General features: G+C 39.3%; 1 protein-coding gene across 3 annotated transcripts in view; it reads left to right on the forward strand.

The window, feature by feature from the left end:
• The first annotated feature begins 801 nt into the window (after positions 1–801).
• GABRA1 (gamma-aminobutyric acid type A receptor subunit alpha1) overlaps positions 802–12,243 on the forward strand; it is a 40,370-nt gene continuing 28,928 nt past the window's right edge. The window contains exons 1-3 of one of the 3 annotated variants that reach the window (XM_054842123.1): positions 802–1,178; positions 3,404–3,491; positions 7,314–7,426. In XM_054842123.1, the coding sequence (XP_054698098.1) occupies positions 3,418–3,491; positions 7,314–7,426 (187 nt within the window). In that variant the 5' untranslated portion in view covers positions 802–1,178; positions 3,404–3,417. Of the gene's footprint in view, positions 1,179–1,201; positions 1,316–3,403; positions 3,492–7,313; positions 7,427–12,243 lie in introns of those variants that run through there. The other 2 variants (XM_054842125.1, XM_054842124.1) reach the window with 2 other exon arrangements.

Below are 12,243 nucleotides of genomic sequence, written 5' to 3' on the forward strand. Positions count from 1 at the left end.
GGACGGTCGCTAGGGGTGGCTTTAAATTGACATTAACTTCAAGCAGAACTGTGCCCCTCGGTGACCACAGGTGGGCCAGAGCCGGGCCACCACGCGTGTCCCGGGGGGGGCGGGGGGGGGGCCACCGGGAGCGCCTCTCCCGCCGCGGGCACCGAGAGCCGGGCGCGGCCGCCGCGGGCTCCGGCGGGGCGTGGAGGCTGTCCCGGCTTTAGTCCCCTGCGGGGGCCCGGGGGGGGGCCGGGGGGCAGTGCCGCCCCGTGGGAGAGCGGCGCAGCGGGGACAGGGGGCTGCGAGCCCCCCAGCACAGCCCTCGGCAGAGCCCCGGGGCCGCTCGGGACAATCGTGGCGCCTACCGATAAAAGGCGTGTGAAAGTGTGGGAGAGCCACCAGGTCCCGGAGCTGATTTCCTACGGGTCTCGCCCAAAATGCATGTTACCTGGGTTTAATTAGGATTGCACAGCATCTCTGTCCCCGTCTGGCTACATCCATAGGCTACCGCCTGGTCTCTATAGGTATATACCGCCTATAGGCACACGCACGTAGCGCTGCATCCTCTACATTGCTAGCTAGCCTTCATTCATATTTATGCCGCGATTAAATATTTGATCAAAGGTTGAACGTTAACGCAGATCGGTTATATTTTTAATGTACGACCCTTAAAATAGCCTGTTTTGTAAACTGCAAGTGTCTAAAGATTCTCAGTGCAGCCTCCCCCGAGCCGTACAGCCTCCCCCCCAAATAATAATAATGCTGCAGATTGTAGAAGGATTTGAGTCTGCAGCCAGAGAGAAAGGGATTAGGGCGAGAGCACTGGAAGTTAAATTGTGCTGCATATAAAAAATGGGCGGATTGGTCTCTAGATGAGAGCTTGGTACCACCTTCCTTTCTAAAATAAAATCTCTCTGGCATGAAGTCACAGCCTATTTCACATCCGGTTTACCCTGGGACGTATTACTACTGTCTTGGTAAAGAGAAAGCTTTTGTTGTATAGCGGCGGTCGGAATATTGGGAAGAGAAATTTGGGTGCTAAACCCGGAGGAGCGGAGCAGCGGCGGCGATGGCCGAGGCGGAGTGAGCGGCGGAGCCGGAGCCGCGCAGCCTCCGCGCCGCGCGGGCGGGAGGGCATCCCCGGCAGAGCCGGGCAGCGGCGCCGCGGACCCGTGCCCGAGGGGCTGCCGGTAAGGGCGGCTGTTCGCTCGCACACACACCCGCGCACACGCACACACCCGCACGCACACCCGCACCCCTCCGGGCGCTCCCGGCTGCGGGCACCGCGTCCAGGCGCGCAGGCGGCTCCTCTGCCCTCCTTCCGCAGGTACCGCCGGGTCCGTGTGATTTTTTCCTATCCCTCCAGCTTGAAAATCCGCAGCGATCGATGGGCATTTTAATTTATCTTATTTATTTATTTTTTAGCGTGGACTGATTTCCACCGGGCACTTGGAAAAGGTTTTTTTGTTTTGGGGCTTTTTTTTTCTTCCGAGGGAGGCGGTGGGAGGGGTGGCTTTCTCAGGGTGAGGGGGAAATACAAAGTTGAAATGCCGGGAGGAAAACAAGTCCCGATTTGCTCCTCAGAGATGGGCAAATCTCTCACCGGGGGACAAAAATGCATCAAAATGCCCCCTTTCTCCCCCCCCCTTTTTTTTTCTAGTGGGAGCTGCTGAAATTCTCCCAGAAGCGTGGCTTTTCCTCCCATTTTGAATGGGAAAACCAGAGCTGGTTTCATAGGCGGTGCGGGCTGGGGGAGGCCAGGGTCTGGGGGCTGCTGGTGTTTAACGCTCCTTGAAAGTCTTTGTTAACATTTGCTTTTTCCAGCTGCGAGAAACTTTCCTTCTCCAGGATTTACAGTGCCCGTACGGGTTTATTGAAGCGGGGGGTGGTGTTGGGGGGGGGGGGGGGGGGCGGACGTGGAGCTCAACAGATCAAGATAGTTCAGAATAATTCACTTTCCGCTCTTTATCCCGAGGAACCTTTTGCAAAGGCAGAAGTTGGCTGGACTGGGAGAAGGCGATTTTTGAAGCCACAGATGCTGCCTTTCCCTTTGTAAGGGGGCCGATCACAGGGCAAGTTAAGATGCAGTCTCGTCCCTGAAGATCTTTATCCACGCTTTCCTGCCACATCCAGCTCCTTCCTATCCAGTTAGATTAGCTCAGCCCCACTCAATGCTTATCTGCCGATCATTTGCCTATAAACATATTAATTATATCTCATTGCTTACATACCACTTTGTAATGGTATTTTATTGATTTAAATTGTCCCTGAGAGTGTGCAGTGAATTGGGGTAGCTTTATTTAAAGGTACAACTACATTTCCATGTATAGTGCTTAATTTTCTCAGGCATTTAAACCCCCCCTCCAATTCACTATTGGGGGAAAATACAGGCTTCACATTTTGTTGCCCTTATTTAATGTAACGAATACTAAAAATCGACTGCATTCAAGCACACAGTGTATAGATATGTAAAGGGACCTGCAGTATCTCCTGGGCAATTCGTTGAATCTGGAATACTGATTCCACAAATATCAGCTAACTTTGTATTTTATGGTTTATTAGAAAGCAAAAAAACCCCTTCTGAGTTGTGTTACTTTTTACTGAAAGGTAAACTGAGAGTAACTCAGTGAAGTCTGGAGAGAGGACAGGAGACATTTGGAGAGGAGGAGAAGGCTGCTAATGCAAAAACATTTCCTAGCAGCAATCAGAGACTGGAGGAGATTTAGGAGATGGTGTGTAGGTTGTCAGCACATGGTTTGATTATGAATTGTGCCCTTTAGCCCAATAAAAACATTAGTGTGCATATGTAGCAGCAGATCACAGAGTCAGAATCTGATCATTTTACTCCTTCTCTGATGCTAATATTTCAGGGAAGAGAAGAATAGTAATATTCATAGAAGAAAGTTGCTTCCATCACATCAAAGCAAAGCAGTGGCTGTGGGGGAAGCACCGCTCTCTCCTCAAACTCAGTACCACACACTGACACCTTCCAAGAGGTTGGGAAGGACTCGGGCTGGTTCAAGTCAAACAAAAACGAGTTACACTTGCTTATCTGGAAATGTTATGGAGGAGCCTTGTCACATTTTCAACACAAGGATAAACTGAGTAAGAATTGCTACAGAGTTTGGGGACAGCAGCTTTAACTCATAATTGTTTTTGTTAAAGTTCAAGAACAATGCAAACAAGAATACACCCTTATGGTAAAATAAATTCCACCCTAAGCCTCTGTGATTAAAAGTAGAAGGTAAACAGGAGAACAGCCAAAGCCATGCTCCCTCGTTCCTAATGACAAGAGCTATGGTATTGCGAGGTCATTGCCTGACATCAAATTATTCTGCAAGTTTCCAAAATCAGACATTTTTTTCCACAGTACCTGTTTTAATGTAGAGGACGTTGTTGATTATTTTTCTTCTAGTTTCAGAGCCCACCATGAAGAGACTTCTGGTGCTTTGTGACTGCCTCTGGGCCTGGAGCCTCCTTCTGAATGCATTGACTGAAAGAAGGTGGGGAGATGTTTTTTTAATGCACCAACATGTTTTAGGATCCTTTAATTTAATATAGCAGCATAAAACAAATACTGCATGGGCTGCACTACTACTAAGTGTATTGGAGAAGTTAATCCCTGTTCAAATCCCAGCTAAATCTAACTAACGGAAGACTGAAAGAAAACTACAATTTGTTTGCATAACATTTTTTTTTTCCAATATTGTAAAGAAAAAAAAAAGCAAGCAAAAGCTTTCTGAAACAAATTGAAACTAAAGTACCTCTTAAACACCTGTGCAATCCTTTCTGCTCCTATATAATGATTGCTCAGAAATGTAAGTTTCTTTAGAGGGAAAAAAAAAGTGTAATTAAGTATTTTTAAATCTCATTTAAGTGCTATTTAGGAACTTTATTGTCTCTGCAAGCAGAGGTAAAACTTTCACTTCTTGGTTGGTCAGGATTGTGTCCTGATGTAGTAGCTGGTTTTGTAAATCCAAAGTAGACCTTCCTGGTGAAGGGAAACTGCTTGGGTGAAGGAGAATGTAAGCTCAAACCCCGTAACAGTTTATGTTTGAAAGACCATGCTGCGCTGAATGCTTATGGCATATATGTTCAAATCATAATCTAAAAATAGCATTAGTATTAAGAACAATTTGTAATTATGCAACACCTCATCTAACAACTAGGAGATTAACTAAAGACTATAAAGCTGTTTTGAGTATACTTGAAGTACTCCCTGCAATTCAAAATTCAGTAAAGGTGTTCAAGAAGACTCAAGGATATATTTCTGTATTTTAAAAATATTAATGCCCTGTCAATAATGCTACCTAATGACCAAAAAGCAGTAGAAATTTTGTGTTGTCAATAATGATCCCTAAAAGATGTATTTGTGCCTTGACCTCCATAGTGTCTCCTTATGCATTCGCAGCTCTAGATAAACTTATCTTTTGGCTACATTGAAGATTTTAAAGAGAGTGGAGTGGGCAAAGGGGCAAAGGTTCATCTGCACAAGTGTTTCCTCTAATAATAATAAGAAAAGAATAAAAGCAGGTGATTCATGTTACCACAGCTCTAGCGAATAAACATGACATTTTAGAAGAAATACCTTCATTTCGATAATATATTAAGAAGGGTGAGATTTGAAGTATTCGTGAAGTACTTCATCTGGCCTAGCTAGAGAATTTTATGAAAACATGTTTATTATATAGATATGTGTACATATATATGTGCACATATATTTATTATACCTATAACGTATGCATGTGCATTCTTAAAGTGAGAATTAAAAGGCATTGGACTAGTGTTTGAAAATTATATAGTGTGTCACTATTATAATGACCTGTAGATGGAGTTAGTGCACAGTTTTTTATTATACTGTGGTTTAATATGAAAACACAATCGCATACAGTCACTTTTTTCCTCAAAATGTACACACCTTACATGAAATATATCTGTTTCTAAAGCCATTTTGTCATAGTAACTTCCCTTGCCTTTTCTTCTGGAGTGCTGTTAATCCTTTATGATAAAAAACAGTTGATGAATTAGATAAAGCGTCTGTGACATAGAAAGGCACAGTCTTTCCATATCATTCTTCTTGTCATAAAAAAACAGCATTAGGACTATTTTAATATGTGTGTTTTGAATGAAAAATCACAGTCCCTCTGGAGTTACGGTATACTTTATATGTACACAAATGTTCGCATTCTTCCTGTTGTGACCATCTGTGAGTTAAAACAAGCCCTAACGGTGCTTTTTACCTCTGATAAAATGGTGGGAAGAACAGGTGAGGGTACTGACAGATGCGACACCCAGAATGGCAGCGGTATATCGTATCGCATCCTTTCTGACTGCGCTGCCACTAGTCCATCTTGCTGACGCTTCTTCTGCAAACGTACTCATTTATTTACCACTAAAATTTCTGAAGTGTTTTTATATCCTTCTGCCACCTTAATCCTGATGACCTTCTGCTATCCTTGAGATATGTATGTACAGCAGCTTGTTTACTGACAACGAGCGTTAATATAAAATTTCATCCAGTGAAAAGTCCTGGGTTGCAATTCTATGTAAGGCGTATGAGGACTGAGCCTTTGAAAGATAATGCTCACTGGAGACAGGAGGAGAACTTGTTATTTGGTAACATACAGGAAGCATAAAAGAAAAAAATATTAACATCTGTGGCTTAAAATGCAACTGTAGGTATGAAAAATAAATAGAAATCAACCTATTTTTTAGTAAGTGAAATTATACAATATGGCTAGATGAAATTCATAGTATTTTTTAAAACTGTTAGAGATTTTGTTTTCATCATTAGAAACAGTAATTTATATGCATTAAAAAACCCTGAAAATTGTTCACTACAAAGTCACATCTTATTGAAATAAAACAAAAGTTCATAAAACTTCTATGAGGGTCAGTTCTGAAACTCATTTAAATTTGTATTGTTACTTACTCAAACCTGTACTGCCAAATAACTTAGGAGCATTTCCTGAGTACCTATATTCAGGGTATCTTTCCTCTTTCTCTCTGTATTTGAAACAAGTGGAATATATGTGTGGGACACACAAAGGACATTTGCCTGATGCAGCTTACAGAAAACAGTTCCATAGGTATTTTCACAGAGGCAGATCATTTCCTGTAACAGTGTGTTCCTCAGAAGATGGTCTTGGACTGGTTAGAGCAGGGACGCTGGCAGAGCACTGAGACCCACATATCCCTGTAGCCGTTTGGATAACAAGCTGCCCAATGGACAAATCACTTTTGTGGCTAGACCTGATCCTAACAAAAGTTTTTGGCACTGTTTATCCAGTTTAGTGGCAATGTGTGCGACAAAAGGATGTTTCGAAAAGCAGTGTTTTTGCTTTTAGTCATGATGACTACACATGTTTATAATGGAAGTCTTCCCAGCAATGAATGAAAACACGGTACGGAGTTTGGCTTTAAGACAACTGTAATCTATGATTAAGGGAATCATCTGTGACAGGGTATTGGGTAAAGGTTTCCGATTTAAGAATAAGGTTGATTCTGATGTCACCTACAGCAGGCAGAAATCACTAAGCCCAAGGATTTCATTCTGATTTGTATTGATGGAAGTAAGATTTTGGTAGCCGAGGTCAAAGAGCTTAATTTTATCCTTGTTCAAGCAAAATTTCAGGACCTTTGGCTGAGTTAGAGATATACATTAGGGATCTATAAGTGAAGCTTTATAGACATGAGGGATTTCCATATCAACAGACGGTTTCGTTACACATTTGTAAGGAAAAGTTGAAGGTGTTCCTCCACATCTAATTGCTAAAGGAAAATGGGAAATAAAATCAAGCAAAATTATATATTGACGTATGAAAATGCACACTCACTTGATTTACTTCTATATTCATAAAGAAGACATCTCTATTTTTTTGATTTACCTTTCTTTTAGCATTTATTTTCTGTACTTAAGTGTCAGTGTTCTAAATTATTGTATTTTTTTTTGGTATGCAAACCCTTTATAACTATTATGAATTAAACACATTATCTTTTGCTGACAAATGAGCCTTTTACCAAGGAACACAAATTAGAATATTATAACCATTAATGAATAATGAGATAAACGTTAAGGAACTGATGTTCTATTTGCTCATCATTTATAGAGGCGCACTGGTTTTCTATGATTTAAAAAAAAAGTACAATTTAAGACAACAATGTTTAAGTTGAAAGAACCCTATAAAGCACTACAATCTTGTTTTATAGATGAGATTTTGTGACCCTAAACCAGTGTGAGGAAGATTAAACAGATTTTGGAGTTATTGTTTTGTAAGGTTATTAGTGGATTACTGTTTTTCAGTGTTAACTGTTCTGTATTTCAGCTATGGACAAACCTCATCGCAGGATGAACTTAAAGACAACACCACAGTATTTACCAGAATACTGGATCGTCTGCTGGACGGTTATGATAACCGCTTGAGACCAGGACTGGGAGGTGTGTTTTATTATAATTTTCAAGGTTACATATTAGATAAAAATTAGTTAAAACAATGTTATTTTTCCATTTTATACTTGTTTTAATTCTGTTCATATATACACAGAAAATAACGCTGATATGTAATATCCATTTTTTCAAAAATGCCATGCCTTCTCTGTCTTTCACATACTTGGTTTTCTCACACTTAAACCCAAAAGAAGAAGAAAATGGTTCACAATTCAAGAAGACCTCTGAATACGTAGTAGAACTTCAAATGTATGAAGAATAAAACGTAATAAAATATGACCTGTGACCTGACAAATGACAAGTTTATGAATCAGGCCTAAACAGCACATCTATCTATGACTATCTTCATAAGAGGATGTGGTTTTAAAAGTGAAAGCATCAATCAACCTTAGTCATAAAAGTCTCAGAGAAGTTTATAAGACTTTTTTCCTACTTAGGTATGTCAGGATTTGTTTCTGTAACATTTTGTCTTCACAGCTTGGTAAAATGTCTTTTTTCTTCTGCTCTTGGTGCTGAATCCATAAAAAGGAATAAAACCAAATAGCAATTACATCTTTATAAACATTTTTTTACAAAGCCTAGTCTTTATCAACATCCCTAAGTTCACTCTTTGATTTGCTATACTGTGACACGACCCCAAAATTGCATCTTAAAAGCTCGTTGTTCACAAATGTGAAAGTTCTAAACGTACAAGCAGAAATCTGCATGGAAAGGTTGGGTTTACTTCTTTCAGATTTTTTTTTTTTTTTTTAATCTTTTGGACTCTTCAGGTGAAATAAAACAAAGCAACCCACCCCACAAAGTATCGCTCAACCTGTTTTCATATAAAAGCTCTCAGAGGAACTGCATTATAGGAAGAACAGGTTATTACATTAAGAATTCTTATACTGTCTCCTGCAGATGAAATGGAAAGTAATTGAGTAAGCTCATTGTGTGGCTTGAGGCTACCATCTTGCAACAGTTCTTGAATTGTGAGCCAGCTTCTTCAATGGTTTGACTTCACTGACTTGAAGGAATGGCTAAAGATGAAATTCTATTTGTAAAGTATTAACTAACAGATTTAAAAATGGGTTGCTCTGTAAATTTTTGCGTGCAATTTCAGATAATACACAACAAAATATGAATCCCTTTTTACTTTTATCTACCAGTAGTTTTGCCTGCTAACTTGTAAACCAACCCTTGGACCAGTGTAGAAATAAACGGTCCTTAATCTTTGATTAATGCAACTGTACGATTCAGTCAGCTGCTAAAATAAACATAGCAGAGAAGGCAATAAATAAATGAAACTCTGTAAACGGTGTAGAGTCTGGCACATGTCTACAAGCAAAATCTGAGCACACGATGATTTCTTATATGAGTTTTTTAGCTATGACGATTTGTTTAACGGTTACTAGAAGAGCAAAGTGACACACAGGGAGAAGATTTTCTCTCATTCTCTGGATTGCAATTTAGAGAACTAAGCACATCAGCATCGAGTCTTATGTACGTGTGTGTATCCATATGCTTCTCAAACCAGACTTCAGGGGTGTACTGGGAGAACGGGTCTGTGTACCTCATGAAAGGATCATCCAGTCCAGTTCAAATTTACTCCTGACAGAAAGGTCGATTAATGCAACTGCTTCTGTAAGAGGAAATGAGTCTCTTCACAAACTTTAATAGCCATTTGCATCACTATCAGTTAAAAGCAAAAACGAGTGGAGAATGGGAACTATGGGGTGGAGGGAAGGCAGGATTGGAGTGGTTTCTCTAACCAAGGGCTAGACAAGTTTAAATAATCTTTGTATTCCTCTGTTTTTGAATTGTGTTGCTTGTTCCTGCCTGTAGCCAAGAACCTCGAATATCACAATTTCCCTGTTGCTCAGTACATTATAGTTTCACAGTGACATTTCAGCAGAGTAAATTTAATTTATCTGTTATATTTGTCACCTTTGAATACAAGAACTAAGAGTACCAGGACTTTTAAAAAATCCCACATCTAATGAAATTGTGAGCAGTAAATTAATGTTTAGAATCAAATGTAGTAAGAAGTAGCTTTACTCTTCTGACTGTTGAATAATGCTTTATTCAAAAGACATAAATTATACATTTCAAAAACTAGGGACAAACATCTAGGCCAATGTTTTCAATGGTTTCTAGTACCAATTTATAATAAAGAGTTTGCTCAGAAATTCTGAAATTCACCTCTGCAAAACCTTCTTGCTGAGGTATCTAAATATGAGCTAAGAACCTCAGGATGACTCAATTCTGACACATTTGATATAGACACTTTGTATAATGGGGAAATGTTTTCTGAAATGTTTCATACATCAAAATATCCAATGAGAAATCTAAATCAATGTGTCAAACATGGCACAGTTTTTGGAGTTGGAAGTTCAATAGCCTTCCATTATAGCATGATCTGTTGCTAGAAATTTTAAAATGCATATGGAAGAGCGGTTTAATTTTTCTTCCCAACATCAGCAATAGCTTATTAAATATTTCAATCAGAACATGATTTTTATATACTCTAAAGAGAAAGTTAAGAAAGCTACCAATATCACAGTATTTTTAGATATACAGAATTGGGTCTAAAACTCATTCATTCCACATTAGCTATCAGAGAATTTAGGAGGCCAAGACCCTCATACATATATGTTGTGTTGATAAACTTTATGCTCTTAGGCACCATGTAAATCTATGTACCACTGATTACACTATAGCACTTTTTCAATTGACTGTCCTGTCCTTTCTATGCCTTCTGAGAAACAGCGGATGAAGTAAAACACTGCGTGGTACAGTTACTTTCTTCTACAGAAAAGGGAATATTGCAGTAAACTCTGCTTATCCCTGAACGACCTCTCCTCCTGTAGTGCAGTTTTTCAAATATATACACCTACAGAAAAGAGAATTCTGTGCATGAACAGAAAGAGAAGAGAGAACCTTTTTCCCTCTTTCTCACCTATGGAAGAAAAGCTAGATGATAGAGTTTCTTCAGTCAGTGTATTTGTTTCTCCTTCCTTGTGTTTATGTGTATGCATAAAGAATGCAGTGACAAAAAGGTATGTTTACTGGAAAAATGCACTGAATTTTGAAAGGGGCTTTATCTTTGATCTTGCTCTACTCGTTTATAGGAGTAATTTCCTCCTTTTTGAACTAAACACCACGATATTTCTCTCTCCCAAGTTTGCAAACTTCCTATTAGTGTAGTTAGTTTGGTAGAAATATCCTGGTGAGGCAGATGAGGCACCATGAAGCCAGGAACAAGCTCCTGGAGAAACCTCAGTACAAAGATACATTGTGGGAGCTATACTATGTGTTAATTGGAAAGCCAGGTTAAAAGGTAGAGCATTAAAATAATGAAAAATTTAGAGGTGCTGAATTTGAAATCACTCTTTCAGCATGCATGGAGTCAGTGCTAGATTAGTATTAAGTCCTCCCTTTCCTTTTTTAAGATCCTCTTTTGAGGTATCACTTCAAAAAGAAAACTAAATGCTCCATAACAAGTATGGGAATGAAAATTATTATTCATCAGATAACCCAGTAAGGCCATATCTGAAATTAAGTGAGCAGCTCTGAGCATTCTGCTGTTAAACAAAGAAGGAATTATTTCTCATTAACAAGAATACAAAAAAAAAAAAAAAAAAAAAAAGGAGTAGGTGACCCACAGGGAAAAATTATAGTGATTGAATGTGCTCGGTATTTAAAAAATGGCATTGTGGCTAAAATTTATCTGATTTTTCCTTAAAACAAACGCACAGCACTATGTTATGCATTGGCGTATTTGCACCTCATCAATAATTATTGATATAAATTAAGTTATTTAGATGTTTGTCGCCTTCATATGTGGGCATAGTCACTTAGTCAGAAATTGCTAGGAAATAGCATCTGTTGTACCCATCCATAAACATGGACAAATAACTGCATTTACAGTTATTTATGCCTGGAAAATAGAACTTTCAAAATGAATGTAAAAACATTCTGAATCACACTAGAGGACACCTATTAACTCTATGAGAGGATAATAATTTACAAAAAGCAAGGAGGAGGAATTGCAGAGAGTAGTATATTGAAGCTGAAAAATAGGAAATGATGTTACACATTAAAGGAAAAAATAAACAGTGAAGTCATTTAGGTAATAGCATAATTTTCTGTGGGAACTATCTGGATCATAGAATGACAGATGATCAAAAATAGGCTAAATAATAAAGATGCTGTTCTCTCTTCAAATACACAATCCTGAACAAAATAAAGGATCAGATAGTGGTGGGAAGGAGCCAAATAAGGAGTAAAATTCACCTTAATGTTTGGTGACCTTTCATAGTAAACCACTGTATCTAGAGCAGGAGTTTAAAAGAATTGAAAAGCAACAAAAAATGATGGAAAAAATAAGTTCCTCAGATAAATGGATATGCCACTGTCTTTTGTTCTGGCTTGTCTTCATGTAGGGAATAGAGGTGAGCCCTGGGATGCCACCATGGCAGATCTGGAGTGCCACAGTGGAGAGAGGGCAGGCTTGCAAAGGGCAGGTTGGTTGTACCCGGTGCTGAGATTCATTAACATGAAGGCAGGTGCAGCTACAAATTTTTTAAGACTATCACCTTTGCAGTGCACACATCCCCTCTCTAAAACTAAAGGATGTCACGTGGTCAGTGACCTTTTAACTTAGAATAATTGTACATGTGGTTTATCCCTTTGAGAGGGGTTTTGTCGTAGAAAGGTTGTTTGATACAGAACTAAGAAGAACAAGAGTTGGTTTGATTAGGCAGACCAGAATCTTCCAAAATGAAATTTGCTTTTATAGTTGGGTCGAATGCCCATTAGATCATCTC

Source organism: Grus americana, chromosome 14 (assembly GCF_028858705.1).
Source record: "Grus americana isolate bGruAme1 chromosome 14, bGruAme1.mat, whole genome shotgun sequence".
Lineage (NCBI taxonomy): Eukaryota > Metazoa > Chordata > Aves > Gruiformes > Gruidae > Grus > Grus americana.